Source organism: Alosa pseudoharengus, unplaced genomic scaffold, assembly GCF_046254945.1.
Source record: "Alosa pseudoharengus isolate Yale_2024_CS ecotype anadromous, Long Island Sound unplaced genomic scaffold, YU_APseudo_1.1 YU_APseudo_1.1_scf_16, whole genome shotgun sequence".
Classification (NCBI taxonomy): Eukaryota; Metazoa; Chordata; class Actinopteri; order Clupeiformes; family Clupeidae; genus Alosa; species Alosa pseudoharengus.
The window spans coordinates 33,825,796-33,841,911 of record NW_027468630.1 but is presented as its reverse complement, the minus strand read 5'-3'; the positions used below and the strand labels follow the sequence as shown (position 1 = coordinate 33,841,911).

General features: G+C 45.7%; 1 protein-coding gene across 1 annotated transcript; it reads right to left on the bottom strand.

Moving 5' to 3' along the window:
• ttc17 (tetratricopeptide repeat domain 17) lies at nucleotides 1-15,948 on the bottom strand. Its single transcript, XM_076287830.1, has 25 exons — nucleotides 15,821-15,948; nucleotides 14,969-15,058; nucleotides 14,576-14,745; nucleotides 14,301-14,412; nucleotides 14,048-14,179; nucleotides 13,844-13,953; nucleotides 13,347-13,494; nucleotides 13,076-13,215; nucleotides 12,087-12,247; nucleotides 11,843-11,955; nucleotides 11,572-11,718; nucleotides 10,928-11,043; nucleotides 10,609-10,762; nucleotides 10,248-10,319; nucleotides 9,844-10,068; nucleotides 8,338-8,524; nucleotides 6,586-6,723; nucleotides 6,096-6,373; nucleotides 5,632-5,782; nucleotides 5,310-5,430; nucleotides 4,880-5,039; nucleotides 4,695-4,778; nucleotides 3,658-3,777; nucleotides 3,314-3,457; nucleotides 1-1,711 (listed from the first exon to the last, which is right to left on the bottom strand). Exons 2-25 carry the CDS (start codon nucleotides 15,008-15,010, stop codon nucleotides 1,580-1,582), a joined length of 3,357 nt encoding a protein of 1,118 aa, XP_076143945.1. The 5' UTR covers nucleotides 15,011-15,058; nucleotides 15,821-15,948; the 3' UTR covers nucleotides 1-1,579.
• Nucleotides 15,949-16,116: the final 168 nt, after the last annotated feature.

Here is a 16,116-nt window from a genome sequence, read left to right as displayed (position 1 = left end):
TCCACTCACAGGGTTGGAAAAACCCTGGTATTTATTTTCCAACAAGCTTTTGATGTTCGTACAAAGACAATGGATACACTGAATTTTTGAGCCAATGAAAAAAGGTATTCACTGTCTAAATACATACAACACTGTAAATCAGATTTTAAATTAAGTCATTTTTGTATGATCTAAAGCAACCAATAGTTTGTTTTTTTCAGTTTCTTAAATAAGAGCAAACAGAAAAGCACATTATTTCTTTAACGTTATGCATGATCACTTCCAACATCACATGTTCACTCTTTTAGGTCCCACATACCCATGGAATGATCATGAAATGGGTGCAAACATGATGACCAATACCCCTTTTCAAGTTCCAACAGCAGCAGTAGAATTGTGGCTTTCACTCTCATGAATCCATGTAGCGCAATCAGTTAGACTGAAATCTGAGTCAACTCCAAAGGATATCCAAAACAATTTGCATATTGTGTGCTGATCTGAACAGAAATGATCAAACCGGATTATTTTATTACTTCCCTATTAATTTGGGCTTGAATTGTAAACATCCCTTTTACACCATGACTGTGACTGCCGAAACTGGCATACAGACATACATCTCTTAAAATTAATAAAATGAACTTGCTGGTCTGTGGTCATGCCGGAGACACTTTTTCAACTTTCCATGCTAAACCGATTGGGGGAATCTGTGGAAATCCAACTAAGTCTCACTATGGCATTTACGTTTGTGCAAGAAGCCCAGCCCTCCAGCCTGGGAGAGAGTGGTGGGAGCCGACTTGAGAATACTGCTAACCCCTGAATACACATTCACATCCCTCGCACCTGTCTTCACACGGCTGGGAACAAAGGGCCTGGTTGGAGAGGAGGACAGAAAGGAAATGAGGAATCGGAGGCCCAACTGTCCAGAACGCCACCCCATTTGGCACACATGAAAGGGTTCTAGTAACTAGACCCTACCCCTAAAGACCAAGATCACACCAGGAGCAGTCTGAGCACCTGGAAAAGGTTGCATTCTGAGACAGAACAATGTTGTCTAATGAAGGTCAAGGCTGGAGCTTGATGGTCAGTATGTTCTGGACATAGGAGGCTGCACAGGAGGCTTCAGCCCATGCATCTTTGAACTCCTCTATGAGTGCCATAACATTACTGCACGTTGTGCCTGAACACTGCTTAAGTCAGTAAGTGTCCACAGGGCAATCCACCACCCAGTGCAAATGATGAACTTACATCAGAAAACCTGAAGACATGGAACAGTTATTTAAGTTGATTAGGAGAAGAGAGGAGAAGCAAACACTCTTTGCCCTTAAGAATTTCCCCAAAAGCCATTTGAAACAATATGATATGATATTATGGAGTTTAAGCACAAATTCTGAATAAAACAAATCAAACATTTCATTTCTCAAGGGTATCTAAAAACAGGTCTGCGTATGTATTCTTATTTGGATCTGTAGTGTATGTGTGTTTAAGTGTTTGTGCGTATTTGTGTCTAACTGTTTGGATGAGTCTCTCCATGGATGAGACATGAAAGAGAAAGTTTAGGTTTGGCCACTTGGCCCCTCTCTCTGTCCCCTGCGGTCCAGTCTTACGGGCCACGCCGCTCCCTCTTGGTGAGCAGGTAGCACTGAATAGTGCGGAGTCGATCTTTGGCGGGGGCGAACTCCGGCTGAAGCTTCAGGGTAGACTCGTACCAGTGCATTGCTTTTTCAAACTCCTCCTGCCAAAACACAAAGAAACCACACGGATTTAAATCCAGATGGCTACGGTCATACAAGCAGCCAACGTAACATAAGCCTCAATCACTTCTAAGTTTCACCAAATATTCTATTCTATGTAGCAGTTACATAGGGGTGAGTAAAGTGTGTTGTCAAAGCAGATGCTTTTATCCAAAGCGACAGACTCACAACAGCAGATTCAGGAATGGAACCTGGGTTGACACCATGCACCACTTCATCTAGCTTAAGTCAAGGTCATCTGAAACTGAGCTTAGCACAACTTTCAAAAATATACCAACCTCCATTACAAACTAATCAAGAGACAGGAGGATATAAACTATGCTGCTCGACAATAGTGCAGACGTCTGTGCAAATATATGGATTACTTCGGTCAAGCTGGAAAGAAATGGACAGATTCGAACGAAGTAGGCTATGGGATTATGACTTCACGTCAACTTAAAACTGAAGATGCACAGTCAGTAAACTCCAATATCCAAAGTGGGTGATTGTAACAGGGTTTTCCCTATTGAACAATGTAGCCTCATGGATAAAGTAATGTCGGGAAATATGCCATCGTGTGACACCGTAATGGGGAAAAACATAAAGCCGTATCAGCATATTAAGCACCAAATTTGATACTGTAATGTTCATTTGTAACGTCCTGTGTACAACTAGTCCTACTGCCGACATCGAGCAATATGCTGTTTCACCTTGTAGTGGCGCTCAACCTTAATACAGCCCTCCGGAGCGCGTAGCTGGAAAGGTGCTTAAGTCAGTGGCAGAATGCGCGCAAGAGGTGTATATAAGAAACGCCCAGATTTTGGAGTAGCTCCCAAAGCGCGTACCTGGCTCCATAGCGCGTAAATGACTCACTTAAGTGAAGTGGAGAATTCGTGGAGGCTTTTTTTGACTTACGCACCCTTACACACATGGGAGAATTCGCCCCACTGAGTTACTTTCACATAGATTTTCAAGTGCCTACTAGCTACCCCACATTCCATTTTCATTCTATGAAAATGACCGAAAAACACGACTTCCCTTTGTTTAATCCTTTTAATTCTTAAAAAGACAAAAACAACAAGTTTATACTACCCTTATTAATGTCACTCTTTTTGCACTTTTTTCAAAATGGTAGGCCTTGTAGTAAATCAATGAGAATGGCGTACAAACTTTTAACGGTTCAGTCATACTAAGAACATGTTTATCTTCCACCCTACAAAGTTTGGGCTGCCTATGAATAATACTTTTCATGATATTAATGCCCAAACATTGCTTCCCAGATAATGTGATTTTCAGGCTGTCAAACTGGTGTAATTTCAAGGGCTGAAAATAACATAGGACATAGGATTTGAACTATTTTACAGGCCTTGGCTTTGGGACCTATTCTTGATATAGACAAGGTTTGAACAAAATCTGAGACGGTGCTGCAACAACCTTATCTGATTTCACACGGAATGACCCCATTATGAGAAATGCCCCACCCCCTACTCAACTTACTATGACTGTGAATGTGCAAATATAAGAACTTATATTTTTTAAGATCTTTTTTTCTTAGCAGAACCCTAGTGATGTGAAACATTTTTGGGTTCACTGCTGAGACTCACCATTGCAATGTAGACGTTAGCAAGGGTGAAATGGTTGACCACAAAATGCGGAGCGATCTCAACGGCCATGCGGGCCACGGTCAGGGCATCTTCCCAAAGCCGAGCATTCTGGAAGATGTTAGCCAGGCTGATGAGGGGTACATCCTGTGAGAAGAGAGCCATCCTGAGTTTTTGCAACCCTGACACAAATTGGGCCGGCCAGGATGAGGCCGAAGCCCAGTAAAGCAACACTGCAGTCTTAGCCACTATGCAAGAGAGAACCCAACAGAGAAACTCTGATAAAACATTAGAAGTAAACGCTAGTTCATGAGCACAGCCTTAATAGTGCAGGAAGGCTACGGTACCTTCATGTGGTGTGGGGCGTAGTTCAGTGCTTGGCGCAGACAGTCAACGGCCCTCTTTCCCTGACCTTTAACCCTCCAGTAAAGTGCCCCCATGCTGGACAGGACCCATGATGTCTGATTCTGATAAAAATGAACACACACACACACACACACACAAACAAACACCCAATAAGGACATTAATAAAGATACATGTCGTTTGCATGTTTGTACCCTGTTCAGTCCCCTGAAGGGACCTATTTCCCGATAATGGCCGGCGTTCTATACATTATCCTGCTTATTACACGGCTACTTGCCAAAACGAAATAATAAACTCCCCATGATATGACTCTTTAGCCTACATAGCCTAGGCTATAGCCTATTTGTTACCGTTTCATCGTGGCTTTTGCTGAGAAACAAATAGTTTGCAACAGCACACATTGAACTTGAATCAAACATTCTTTAGAACACATCTGATCAACCGTCTGCTTTAACTTTTGAAGTTCCAGTCCTTGCGTAGTGATATGAAAGACGTGAATCAGAAGCACAAAACCCATTTTCCTTGACAGCGGTCTGTTATACTTAGCAATGGTCTGTTAGAGAAATAGCAGACCATCGAACGTTGGGAAGGCCCATTCAAGTGAATGGAGCATTCTTCAGCATTATGAAGAGCCGTGTAATAAATGAATATATACTGTATCTGTCCTAACTATTGACATTATCCTGCAGCCAGACAGCCTAACACTGTTTGTGTTAAACTGAATGAGACCAGTATATATTCCTTTAAGTTCCTAAAGAACTGATGTACCACGTTGGCTTTGTACTAATTGTGCAAATGATACAACTCCATTCATTTTTCTCTGATCTGATTTTCACAATAAAAACGTGGTCTATTTAATAATTTTAACAGCTATCTTTCCTGGTTATGGTCATTATTACTACTGGAAAACTCCAGTTTACAGTATGGTGTAGAAGGTATCGATGGACATGCTAAGGCCTCCTTTGCTTCCAGTGGTGTAGTACCCAAAGTTCATACCCAGTCCTAGTGGGTCTGCCTTACCTTCTCAAGGACTTTGGCTATGCGGGTGCCCACTTGCTCAAAAGACTGAGGTGGATATTTGTCTTTGCCAAGATTCTGCAGCACCTAGAGCGCACAAAAAATTGCATTCAGAAGTCCAGTCTCCCCATACACACGACACCAGATCGATGAGTCACGGACACGGGATGGCAGACAAGGGCGGGTACCTCACGAAGCTGACTCTCCCCGGTGTAATGGATGCCTCCACGATTCGCCACCCCTCCCAGGTGGTCCAGCGTGTGCATGCTGGCGGGCAGGTTGGCGTTACACACGGGCTCCACAGCCGGTTCCTGAAGTGGGGTGGCAAAGTCGATGTGCTCTGTGATGCTGTGGGCGAGAGGGCGCGCGCGAGAGAGAGAGAGAGAGAGAGAGAGAGAGAGAGAGAGAGAGAGAGAGAGAGAGAGAGAGAGAGAGAGAGAGAGAGAGAGAGAGAGAGAGAGAGAGAGAGAGAGAGAGTTATTAACATAGTCCAACAATAGGAAGTAGGAAAGCTCTTCCCCGTCACACAGCAATGGGGACAACAGTGCCAGTGATGGGAACCAAACTGAGAAGAGGTTCTGGGGAGGTTGGTGAATCGGGACGGGAGTAGCCACTCACTCGATGTTCTTGGCGGATACGGCGAGCCAGGTGCTGGCCACGGTGGTCAGGTCCACTCGACGCGTGCGTTGGCACTCCTCCGGACCGGGCCAGCCCAGACTGGTGTAATCACGCCAGCGGCCTGCATCACAGACACACAAAACTATGTAAGCACGCAGGCAGGAATTACATTACATTACACATTCAAGTATTCATTCACATTCATCAAGTCTCCAAAGATTATACACTTTTAGGTCGAGGGTGACATGTATGTTTATTTTAAGAATTGAATGTATATCCTTTTTTTCCTTTTTAGAGGCACACAAAGAGAAAAAAAGCATACCAGCGGGTCCGGGAGATGGAATGGTGGGTCCACTAATCTCCAGGATGGAGTGAGCAGCTGACGGCTCCCCCTGGTGGAAGCCCTCATCCTGTATCCAGCCATCTGCAGCCTCCGCCTTGGGCTTCCTCACGCGCTTCACCTGGAATGTGATCTGTGCAGTACAGAGTACCCAGGATGAGACGCCGCCTAACTGGGACATTTAGCTTCATTTATTTCATTTAACTACCTGTTGGGTGAGGGGTGATATCTAAAGGCAGTCTAAGCTGGTACTAGATGTATAGGTGGTCTATATTATCAGTCTAAGCTAGTACTAGATGTATAGGTGGTCTATATTATCAGGCTCCAGTATTAACAGTGCAGAGAAGTACCGGTACATTATGTGTATGAATATGTGTATGAATACTGCACACCAGTTGAAGGTAATTGGTCACTTGTACCTTATATGCTCTCCACACACCACTTACCCACTCTGCCCCCTCATCGTCCTCACAGTTACCGAAGCAGGGGCCTCCGGTGCGGCCGCCCATCACCCGGTCATTCTTCAGCACACGGATGCCCCGCAGGTCGCCCCTCTTCCCGCCGACGTCCAGCGCTCCCTCAAACGCCCCCATGAGCTCCTCCTTCAGGTGCCAGTCCTCCTCCTCGCCGGGCCTCTTGCCCTCCCTGGGGACGCCCTCCCCTCCAACGCCCTTTTTCTCCTGCTGCCCGGCCTCGCCAGAGCCGTTACTATCTAGCACCACCTCTGGAGAGAGGGAGGGAGGGAGGGAGAGGGAGAGGGAGAATATGCACAGGTAACTGCACAGGTACACTTATATTTACAATTAACTAATAAACCGCATGCCACAGGGTCCACTGAGCTGGGCTAAGCTCATGTCTAGTCGGCCAGGGCCCTCTGGTGGTCTTGCTCAGGCCTGCATGCTGCAGAGCTGCTGAGGTGTGCCCAAAAGCCCTTACTCTCAAAGAGCAGGGAGTCCTCCACAGCGGCCATGGGCAGTGGGCGCCCTTCTGCCCCGTCCTGCCGGTCATTGCTGCCGGCTTCCCAGTCCTCCATTGGCTGGTCCAGCTCCTCCTCGCCATCACAGCCGGAGTCCTCTGAGGAGAGAACAGCAGGGCACATTACATTCACACCAGCTGGACAGGGTTCAACTACAGCCTATACATACATACATATGACATGTAAGGGTTACGACACGGTGGTCTGTTCACAGAATTGTGGAGTCCATTATCCTGCTTATTCTACTGTTGCCACTTGCGTTGTGTTCATTTCCTGTTACAATTTAAACGTTTTAATCGAAAAAGAACTACTTTCTTCCGACACATATCAACTAATTTCTCAACTTGCAGGACAAACTGCCGTTACTAGTTCTAAATGGATGGTTGCTACGGCCAAATGCCAGTCGTTAGTTCTATCTCTCCCGTTGTCAAGCGGGCGTATCCCAAGATTCTGATGAACTTTAGTTTTGAAACATCGCTATTTTACCTAGCCTGCTGTCATCCATCTAGCTAAAAGCCACCTCCGTCATATGCTACAATGTTGCCATGTTCTGAACGTCTGCATTTTACAGCTCAATGTTGCCATGTTCTGAACGTCTGCATTTTACAGCTCGGATGCAACGTGACGGTTCATTTAAACTTCACAACGAGTTCGGCGAATTAATATACAAGTGTGATACGGCCAAAAAAATGGATCTACTTCATAGGTGTGCAAATAACATACGGTTAATGGTCAATGGACAATGGGAAATTCAACCAAGCAGTGGAAAAAAAAAAATATATATAACATAATACAGGAAACACTAGCAAATACAAACTGCATACATGCATCAAGATGAGTTTGATTGACTGCTCGTTACTGATGTAGTTGAAATGCATTTGATTTCAAATGTCTTGTGGAGGTCATGTTGGGACCGAGGATGAGGGCAGAAAATGCAGATCGTGCAGCAGACTCAGCAGACACACCAACTCAGCTCCACGGGTGTGTGCAGCCTGCGAGCGGAAGGGTGTGTTTGTACAGAACGAGAATGCAATTCTGTCTGTACGACACAAAGTCTTTTCTATTTTTGGGGCTGCTTAAATTATTGAGTGCTTGATATCTCCACTTCAAAGTCTGCCTTCTTGCTAGCCTCGACACGAGAAGGGGGGGGAGGGGGGGGGGGGTTGGGGTAGGCGTAGGGGATGGAGGGAGTCTCTGCTGGTTGCTCTGAGTATGCGCAGAGGCCGAGAGATGGATAAGGAGCGCTCACAGTTCTGCAAAGAAAAGCACAACATAGTGGAGTGGAGCTAAATCAGGAGGTGAGAAGGCGCAGTCTGGGCTATAATAAGCACCTCTGCTCTGCTCTGACGGGGGACAAAGTGCAGCGGTGGCCACACTAAATAAAGACGCGTGAGTGGCAGAAGCTTGATGGACGCTGGGAGGAAACCAACTACGCCCTTTTTATCCCCTCCGTGTTCCACAGGTCTCAAAAACACACTCAAGAGTGTTTCACCGAGGCTAGCGGTGGGCAAAAACGTCCACCTTAGTCAACGCACACGATACAATGATGAATGGTTGCTTACAGCTGTTTTGCAGCTTCAGGCAAATAAAAAAATAAAAAAGGATAAAACTGGACAAAACCGAAGCAATTCAGACCAATATACAGACACAGACACCATGACAAATAAACAGTGAGCACACAGAGAGAGAGAGAAAGCAGTGGGCAGACTGACGTGTGCAGGGTGGGCGCTGGAGGTTGTAGAGGAAGGGGTAGAATTGCAGGCAGCGCAGCAGTGGCAGGCTGGCGTGGCACTGGGCACAGCTGGACTTCAGGCTGAGGGCACGGCGGAACAGGGACAAAGCCCCGGTCACGTTGCCCTGGGACAGGAGCACACTGACCAGGCTCAACACTGAGTGGGGCTGGCAGACAGAGACAGAGAAAGAGAAGGGGGGGGGGTAGAGAGAGAGAGAGAGAGAGAGAGAGAGAGAGAGAGAGAGAGAGAGAGAGAGAGAGAGAGAGAGAGAGAGAGAGAGAGAGAGAGATGGGGTGAAGGGCCAGTCAGAGAGAAAGAAGGTGAGAGAGGAGACAGAGAAAACAGTCAGCTGGACAATCCAAGGGAAAGTTCAACACCCTTTCCAAACTGCAGAGTAAGTGTTTTTTTCTCCCCTGCAGTCTGAGGTAGTTCAGCCTCCTGACAACTGTCTGGAACTGCCCAAGATGAGTCAGGGGTTTGTAAATGCACATTCACAGAATATTACAGCCAGGCAGTCATTCATTCATTCGTTCATTCATTCATAAATACACACAGATGCTGGTGAATTCAGTGTTTCCCACAGAACTGAATTCTATTTGTGAGGGTTGGTTTGCAGAATTAACTTGAATTCAACAGTTTTTAACAAATTAGCGTAGCGTGGTTATGATGAACCAGATTTAAGCACAATTTAGTACAACTTGGAAAATCATTGTGTGGTGGTCAATGTTGATATTGTGGTGGGCCGCCACAAATAAGTCAATGTATGGGAAACACTGGAATTAGCAACCCATTCTAATCTCGTTCATACAAAAAACTACTTCACAAAAAGCTCTGCCATAACCTGCTGTGGTATCAGAGCCTCACTAACAATGATTCATCATGCATTCAACTGGAGGGAGAAGTAGTCTTTGAGATTTAGTCAGTTATATGTCCTGTGACAGAAAAATGTGAGATAGGAGTTTTGAAATCTTAATTCTGTGGTCCAAATAAGCTCAGTGTGCTAAGAATTATGCACTGACAGAAGAATTTAAAGTTTGGTACTTTGGAGGTCAGAACTGTGGTGGGAAAGGTCAAAGCAATGGAATGGGGGCATGTTTGTGAGCCCCCATGTTCATGCCCCCCAGAGTGTAGGCAGCTGCCTGGCTGCTTTAGCTTTAGCTGCTTTGCCTAACTCAAGCTAGGCAAAACCAATTATTTTGGTTTTTTTTTCGTAACAACAGTACTTGGTGGCCTCAAAAAACGGAGGTCTATGTGAAAAATTGCCAGATTTCTCCTTTAAGACATGTAATGCACACAGAGTAGAATGCCCCCCCATGCGTCCATGTTTATCTCTGCCATGTGCATGCTATGGGTAATACCCAACCTGGCAAACACATCTGGTGCCAGTAACATTATGGTCATGGAATATGGGACGTTAACCTGTAACTCTAACCCTACAGGTCCCAGTGCGGCGGGGTGGGTAGTGGGAGTTGCGGTGCGCAGTACCTCGGAGGAGTTGAGCTGCAGGGCCTCCTGCAGCAGCTGCTGGGCCTGGTGTGGTTGGCCAGTGTGCATCAGCAGGCTGGCGGCATTGACCAGCGGCAGGTCGCGGTGCTGTGGCGGGGCGGTGCTCAGGGCCTTGCGGATGCACTGCAGCGCCCGCGTCCCGTTGCCTTTGGCGCGCCAGAAAAGCCCTGCCTCGTTCTGCACCAGCCAGCGGGGGGCGCTTTTCTGAAAGCAGAACAACAGCCAACTGTCATCAACCTAACAGAGGTCATTACAGGCCAATATGATTTCATCCATATAGCTTCTATATCCGTTAAAAACCTACAAGCCAATGATGGACAAGGAAAAGGAAATATAAAATGATAACAACAAAATTCTCCAAAATGTAAACCATTGAGGGATACCTTCTCCATTGCTTGAGCTATCAGTGTTCCTGTTTGGTCCAAGCTCCACCCACCACTGCGTGACAGTAAGATCTAAAAAAAAATACCCAAGCACAAATGATCAGATGTCAGAGGTCAATAAGATCTAAATACCCAAGGACAAATGATCAGATGTCAGAGGTCAATAACACAAGGCCAACAGAACACCCAATTTCCCTGGGAGGTAAAACTGCCTACTACTGTCTTCTCAAGGCAACCGTATCTATCAACAGCTAACAACCTGTGAGGGTCTGTGTTCAATAAAGTTCAACAAAGTTTAATCATGAAGCATGGGTCAAATGAATACTATGCTAGAACACCATGACCGTGTCCGTGGTCTCACCTGTGTGGCATGATGGTCAGGTAGGTCCTTTCCCTCCAGGGCCGAGGCCAGCGAGGCCAGAGCGTCCTGTGGGGAGGCCTGGGGGCCGGGGCCACAGTCGGGCAGCTCCGCAGACAGAGGGGGGCTCCTGGTCTCATACAGAGCGCTCTGGAGCCTGTGCACAATACCACATCACACACTCTCATGGAGCAGGTTGCAGGTAGTAACCAACATGGAAACATTCTCTCCCAAGTTCTGATGAATGCCCTTGATACCACACAAGCATGGTGTACTCTAGTTAAGCTCAAACTCTTTACTCCATCGGCTCGTGCGAACTCACCCGTAGCCCCTGGTCTCTGGCGGGAGGTAGAAGGTGGGCAGCTGATGAGATGGGGGAAGCGAGGGGTACTGTTGAGTGCAGTCTGACCTCCGCGGCCACAGCACAGACAGACCAGCCTGCTTCCAACACACACGTCAATCAACATCAACAGTCATTGGCACAATTCACTCTGCACCATGATGGCAAAAAACTAGGCAGAGATGATCAGCTATTTACATTTTTGTGGCATTTGACCTTGACAATGTTAAAAAGCAAATGATAATATATTATCAGGCTCCACTACTGAAATTCCACTATTTTAGCTGGAGTCAACTGCTGGATTTTGGCATGTCTGAATCAATGCCAGTGTTTCCCATACATTGATTTATTTGTGGCGGCCCACCACAATATCAACATTGACCACCACACAATGATTTTCCTGGTTGTTCTAAATTGTGCTTAAATCTGGTTAGAATCATAACCACGCTGCACTAATTTGTTAAAAACTGTTGTATTCGAGATAATTCTGCAAACCTACCACCACATATAGATTCTGTGGGAAACACTGAATGCAGAGCTCTTAAAGTATTTTACGCCAATTCAGAGGGGGAAAAGTACTGCAGTGTAACAGTAGAAGTGGGCTGGCAGATGCTGAGGGAGCTGACCGTGGCAGAGGCGGCCTCCTGGCCCCAGAGGGACGCTGGGTTCTCTCCGCTGGACACGGAGAAGTAGGGCTGTGGGCTGCGGCTCTCGTTGGCACTCATCTCTGACACCAGGGCCACGCTGCTCGCCACAGACACCTCCTCACCAAACTGAGTGGGCAATATGGAGAGGATGCACACGTTAACTTTTGAAACATTCAGATTGTAGCTGACCACATGAATAACAAAAGTAACCTGTGTGTGTGTATATACTGCGATTAGGCCTGGACCTCACCTGGATGTAGTGTACATTCTCAAACAGGTCCCCGCGATGGTAGCGCACTGGCAGATCAAATGGGCAGAAGAGGCTTCGCTGCTGCGGACCCAGGTGACACATTTGGTGGTTCCCTAGAAGACACAGAGACAATCTCTTCACTAGTCTGCCACAAACAATGTTCACTGCAGACACTGTTAGCAAAGGTGCTTGTGTCTGAGCATGTATGTAAGAGTGTGTGTGTGTGTTCTGCCTTCTCGCTCACCAAGCTGCGCCTCCTTTGCCATCTGAGTCTCATGGATGATGTTGCGGAGGATCTGCTCCTCCTGGATGAGCTTGTGCTTGTCCAGCACCTCCTGCTGACGGAGATAGTGGTCATGCTGCTTCTGATACTCCTTCAGCTCATTCAGTGTGCGCTGGAGGGACCTGACAGAGTGGCAACCCAACACGCTGTTACACAACTTTTACAAGGATACAAGCAAGTTTATCGTCACATGCATATAGTTACTGGATGTAAGAAATGCAGTGAAATTATGTCTGGTGTCAGCCTATTTCTGCATTTATGGGGGGGGTAAAAAGTGCAGTAGAAGAGGGGTTTAGTAGATTAAGTGGCAAGGGCTGCATAAGAAAGGTGGGGGAGGATTGGGATTTGGGGGGGGGGGGGGGGGCACCAACAAGGAGCACCCAAGAGCAACAGGGGCAAGGAAAAACTCCCTTACTAAGGAAGAAACCTTGGGCAGATCCACGGCTCAAGGGGCTAACTCAACTGCCAGGGGTCTTGGTGTGTGTGTTGGGGGGATGACAAGGGAGATGGGATAGTGTGCTGTGTATGTGGGGAGAGGGCAGTGTGCAATATGTGTGTTGGAGAAGCTTCCTGATGAAATAATGTGCTGTGTATGTAGGGGAGGGGGGGGGGGGGGGCAGTGTACTGCAAGTATGGTGAAGGGACTTACTATTGCAAGCAGAGTACTGTATGTATGATGTATGTGAGTGATGACAGTGAAGATGTGTGTGTGGGCAGGAGGGGAGTGGAGCAGTGACTTATTTTCCCCATAATGACCGGCGTTCTATACATTATCCCTTACATAGTAGAGTTAAGTAATACTAATAATAATAACAATAAAAGTAAAATAAAAGTAATAATAATAATAATAACAATAAAATCAAAACACTATCAAATATCCCCCAGGATGAGGAATGAGGAGCCTTGTCTCATTCTCTTGACACTGCGGGCAGGTGTGCGTGTGTGTGTACCTGTGCTGGGCCTCCAGTCTTTGCTCCAGTTTCTGCTGGCAGAGAACGGCATGCTTGCGTCTCAGGGCCTGCTCGAAGCCCGGCAGCACCTGTAGGGCCTGTTCGTAGCACAGCACCGAGTGGTTGTACTCCCCCAGCATCTGACGGGCACAAAGCAATCCCAGGCCATGTGACTAAACGGACCTCACGCAGGCCTTCATCTCACGTGTTTTATGTCATTTTATGAGTTCACAGATCACAATTAAAGGTGGTGAAGTGAACAGTGGCTTACAGCATAAATGTTGCCCAAGGTGTAGTGACTGGTGAGGAAATCAGAGGTGAGGTCCAGAGCAGCATGGGCAAGGATAGCAGCATCTGCAGAGAAATGGGCTCTGTGCAGGATATTGGCCATGTTCACCAGAGCGATATCCTTGTAGGCCCTAAAGGAAAATAAAAACAAACAAAATGATACCATTGGTGAAATCATCTACTGCTGAGATATGGCCATCCTTGGCCTGTCTTGTTCCAATAACAAAAAGAAAAAGAAAAGACACAGGGGCACAATCTAGTATTTGTAGTATAGCTGTATCTAGTATTTATCACTAGTTCTGAAAGGAGTAATTCCAAAGAGAGCCATTTGCCCATGAATCTGGTCATATTGTCTAGCCATTGTCCATTTGATATGATAAACTCAGGCATATAAACACCACATGTTAAACAAATGCATAAAATCAAAGTGTTGTACATTTGAATGTAGAACTTCTTCTTAATTGAGTTGCATTTTCTTACCTTGGTGAGAAATGGAGGGAACGGACCACACAATCAATAGCCTGCCTTGGTTCATTCTTCATGCGCCAATAGAAGGATGCCATGTTATACAGTACCCAAGACGAAGAGTTCTACGACCAAAACAGAACAGCAGCATAAGACTAGAAATGTTGAAGCATTTAATGGCATACAAGTAACTGAGGACTTTGATTATGAGTAACTTACACGTAAAAGGCCCTGATATATTCTGTGTCCCACTTCGTCCATGCTACGCCCCAAATGATAGGACAGAGATCCAAAAATGGGGTCCTCTTTTGACAGTAAAGGAGAGGTCAGGTTGGCTTTCTCTTGCACTCCCTAAAAAGATTTTGAAAGCAAGTGAAAGAAACATTTACATTTATTCAAACAGCCTGTGAATGCACTGCACTAAATCAATAGTGGCCAAAGTCTCCACTTCATTTGCAAACCAAAATCTCACCCGGAGGTGCTGGAAAGCATGAATACTATACGGGAGGTCAAGGATCTTTGCACAGTCAGGCTTCTCCAGGTCAGGTGGCAGAGGTGATCTATGATCTACATAGTCCTCAAGGCTGGAATACACAAGCAATCAATCTTTCAGCATTGCATATTCACATGTACTTACAAGATTGACATAAGTCTCACTGGCCCCACGAGAAAAGAGAGCAACACACTTGCCAAACAATGAACAAAATAGTTGTGACACACCACATGTTTTATTCCATACACGCTGACCTTATGTCTTTGCTCTCAAGGGAGATGTAAGTTCCATCATATAGGTCTAGGTCCCCCAGGGGGACTTTGGCGGTTACACAGTCTGCATCCTCCTTGTAATGCCGTTGTTCCAGTCCAGTGTCCCGATCTTCATTTTCCTCTATATGAATTTTCTGAGCAACCAACTGCTTCTATATAAGTCCAATTCACATAGAGAATACAATTTTATGAAATATTACATACAAATATGTGAAGCATCAGGCTCATTCAAACAGAAAGGTCCTGTTTCACTCTGCACATTACCAAAGAGTCTTTAGGTAGCCTGTCTAACAATAATAATGTAACAATATGATTAGTTCAATATTGACAATATTGTAGCAAGATCCTTTGGGTGTTTTTCATATTTTTAATTACCTCCAGTTTTTTGAGGTAATTCACACGAGTTTCTTGCCTCATGAAAATAACAAGATCATGGGGATGCTTCAAATTGAGTGGTGAATCCACCTGTAACAACAATAACACAGGACAAAAAATACTGAACCTCTGCTGACATTGCTGTTGTCTTGACCATTAACTTCAGCTACCTTAGAACGCAATTGGCTAGGTAGCTGGAATAAGTAAGCTTCCCTCCAACTAATGCCCTGTGCTTTTCATGACCAGAAATGACCTATGACAGACATGACGTAATATCAAATAAGTTAGCCATTTCCAATCAGTTTTTCAGGATTATTCACGTTACTTAAGTCACATTAACACTTGACATGGATTACACATTAACAATACAATTAAAAGTAACGTTAACTTGGGATCTAGCAAATAGACTGCAACACTATCATGACATATGCCATAACATTTACCTGTGCATGTAAACCTGTCAAAATCTAAAACTCATTACCCTAGGACAATGAAAGTCCAATAATCTAAAACACCTGCCATGATAGAATGTGCCACCTAGCACCCCATCAGATTCTGCCTGGTAGAAGTTATCCTAGCAATTTCTAACGTTACTTGGAACGCGTCTTGGCATCCACGAAATGACAAACATGGCTGGCTATCATACCATTTAGCTTCCCATTAACTTACATCAATATCTTATCAAACTTAGATGCTGTCTATCAGATTGGTGCGGTTAAAAAATAAGTAAACTTTGCTGGAATATAGTATTGCTGGCTTCTTTGCTAGACGTCGATAGATTGAATGCTAGCCTGGTTTAGCCAGCTAACGTTATCAGTAACGCTACGGGACAGTCTGGTGACCTAGCATTACCTGCTGTTGAATTTTTCCATCCTCTGTGACCACCCAATGAGTAGTAGCGTCTCCGGGCTTGACCAACAGCACGCAAAATAATATGCATACCCTTCCCTGAAACGATGTTTTCCATGACACATTCGCACAACTATCCCTCTCACTACGTAAGGTAATATCCCTACATAGGCTACTATCCCTCCTTCTCGCCAAGTCCGCCATTTTTCTTATGCGATTGCAAAGCTAAGCAATTACAACACTGACCACTAGGGGGGGAGAAAAAGTAACGTTGACTTCCTGTGCAGAAAGACATACTT

What these genes read in the sequence shown, in the direction of transcription:
- ttc17 (XM_076287830.1), bottom strand. Translation starts at nt 15,010, where the DNA reads ATGAGGCAAGAAACTCGTGTGAATTACCTCAAAAAACTGGAG. An exon ending in ATGCTTTCCAGCACCTCCGG is followed by an intron (nt 14,180 to 14,300) that starts GTGAGATTTTGG and finishes AAATCTTTTTAG; the next exon opens with GGAGTGCAAGAGAAAGCCAA. An exon ending in CTGACCATCATGCCACACAG is followed by an intron (nt 10,320 to 10,608) that starts GTGAGACCACGG and finishes ATTTTTTTTTAG; the next exon opens with ATCTTACTGTCACGCAGTGG.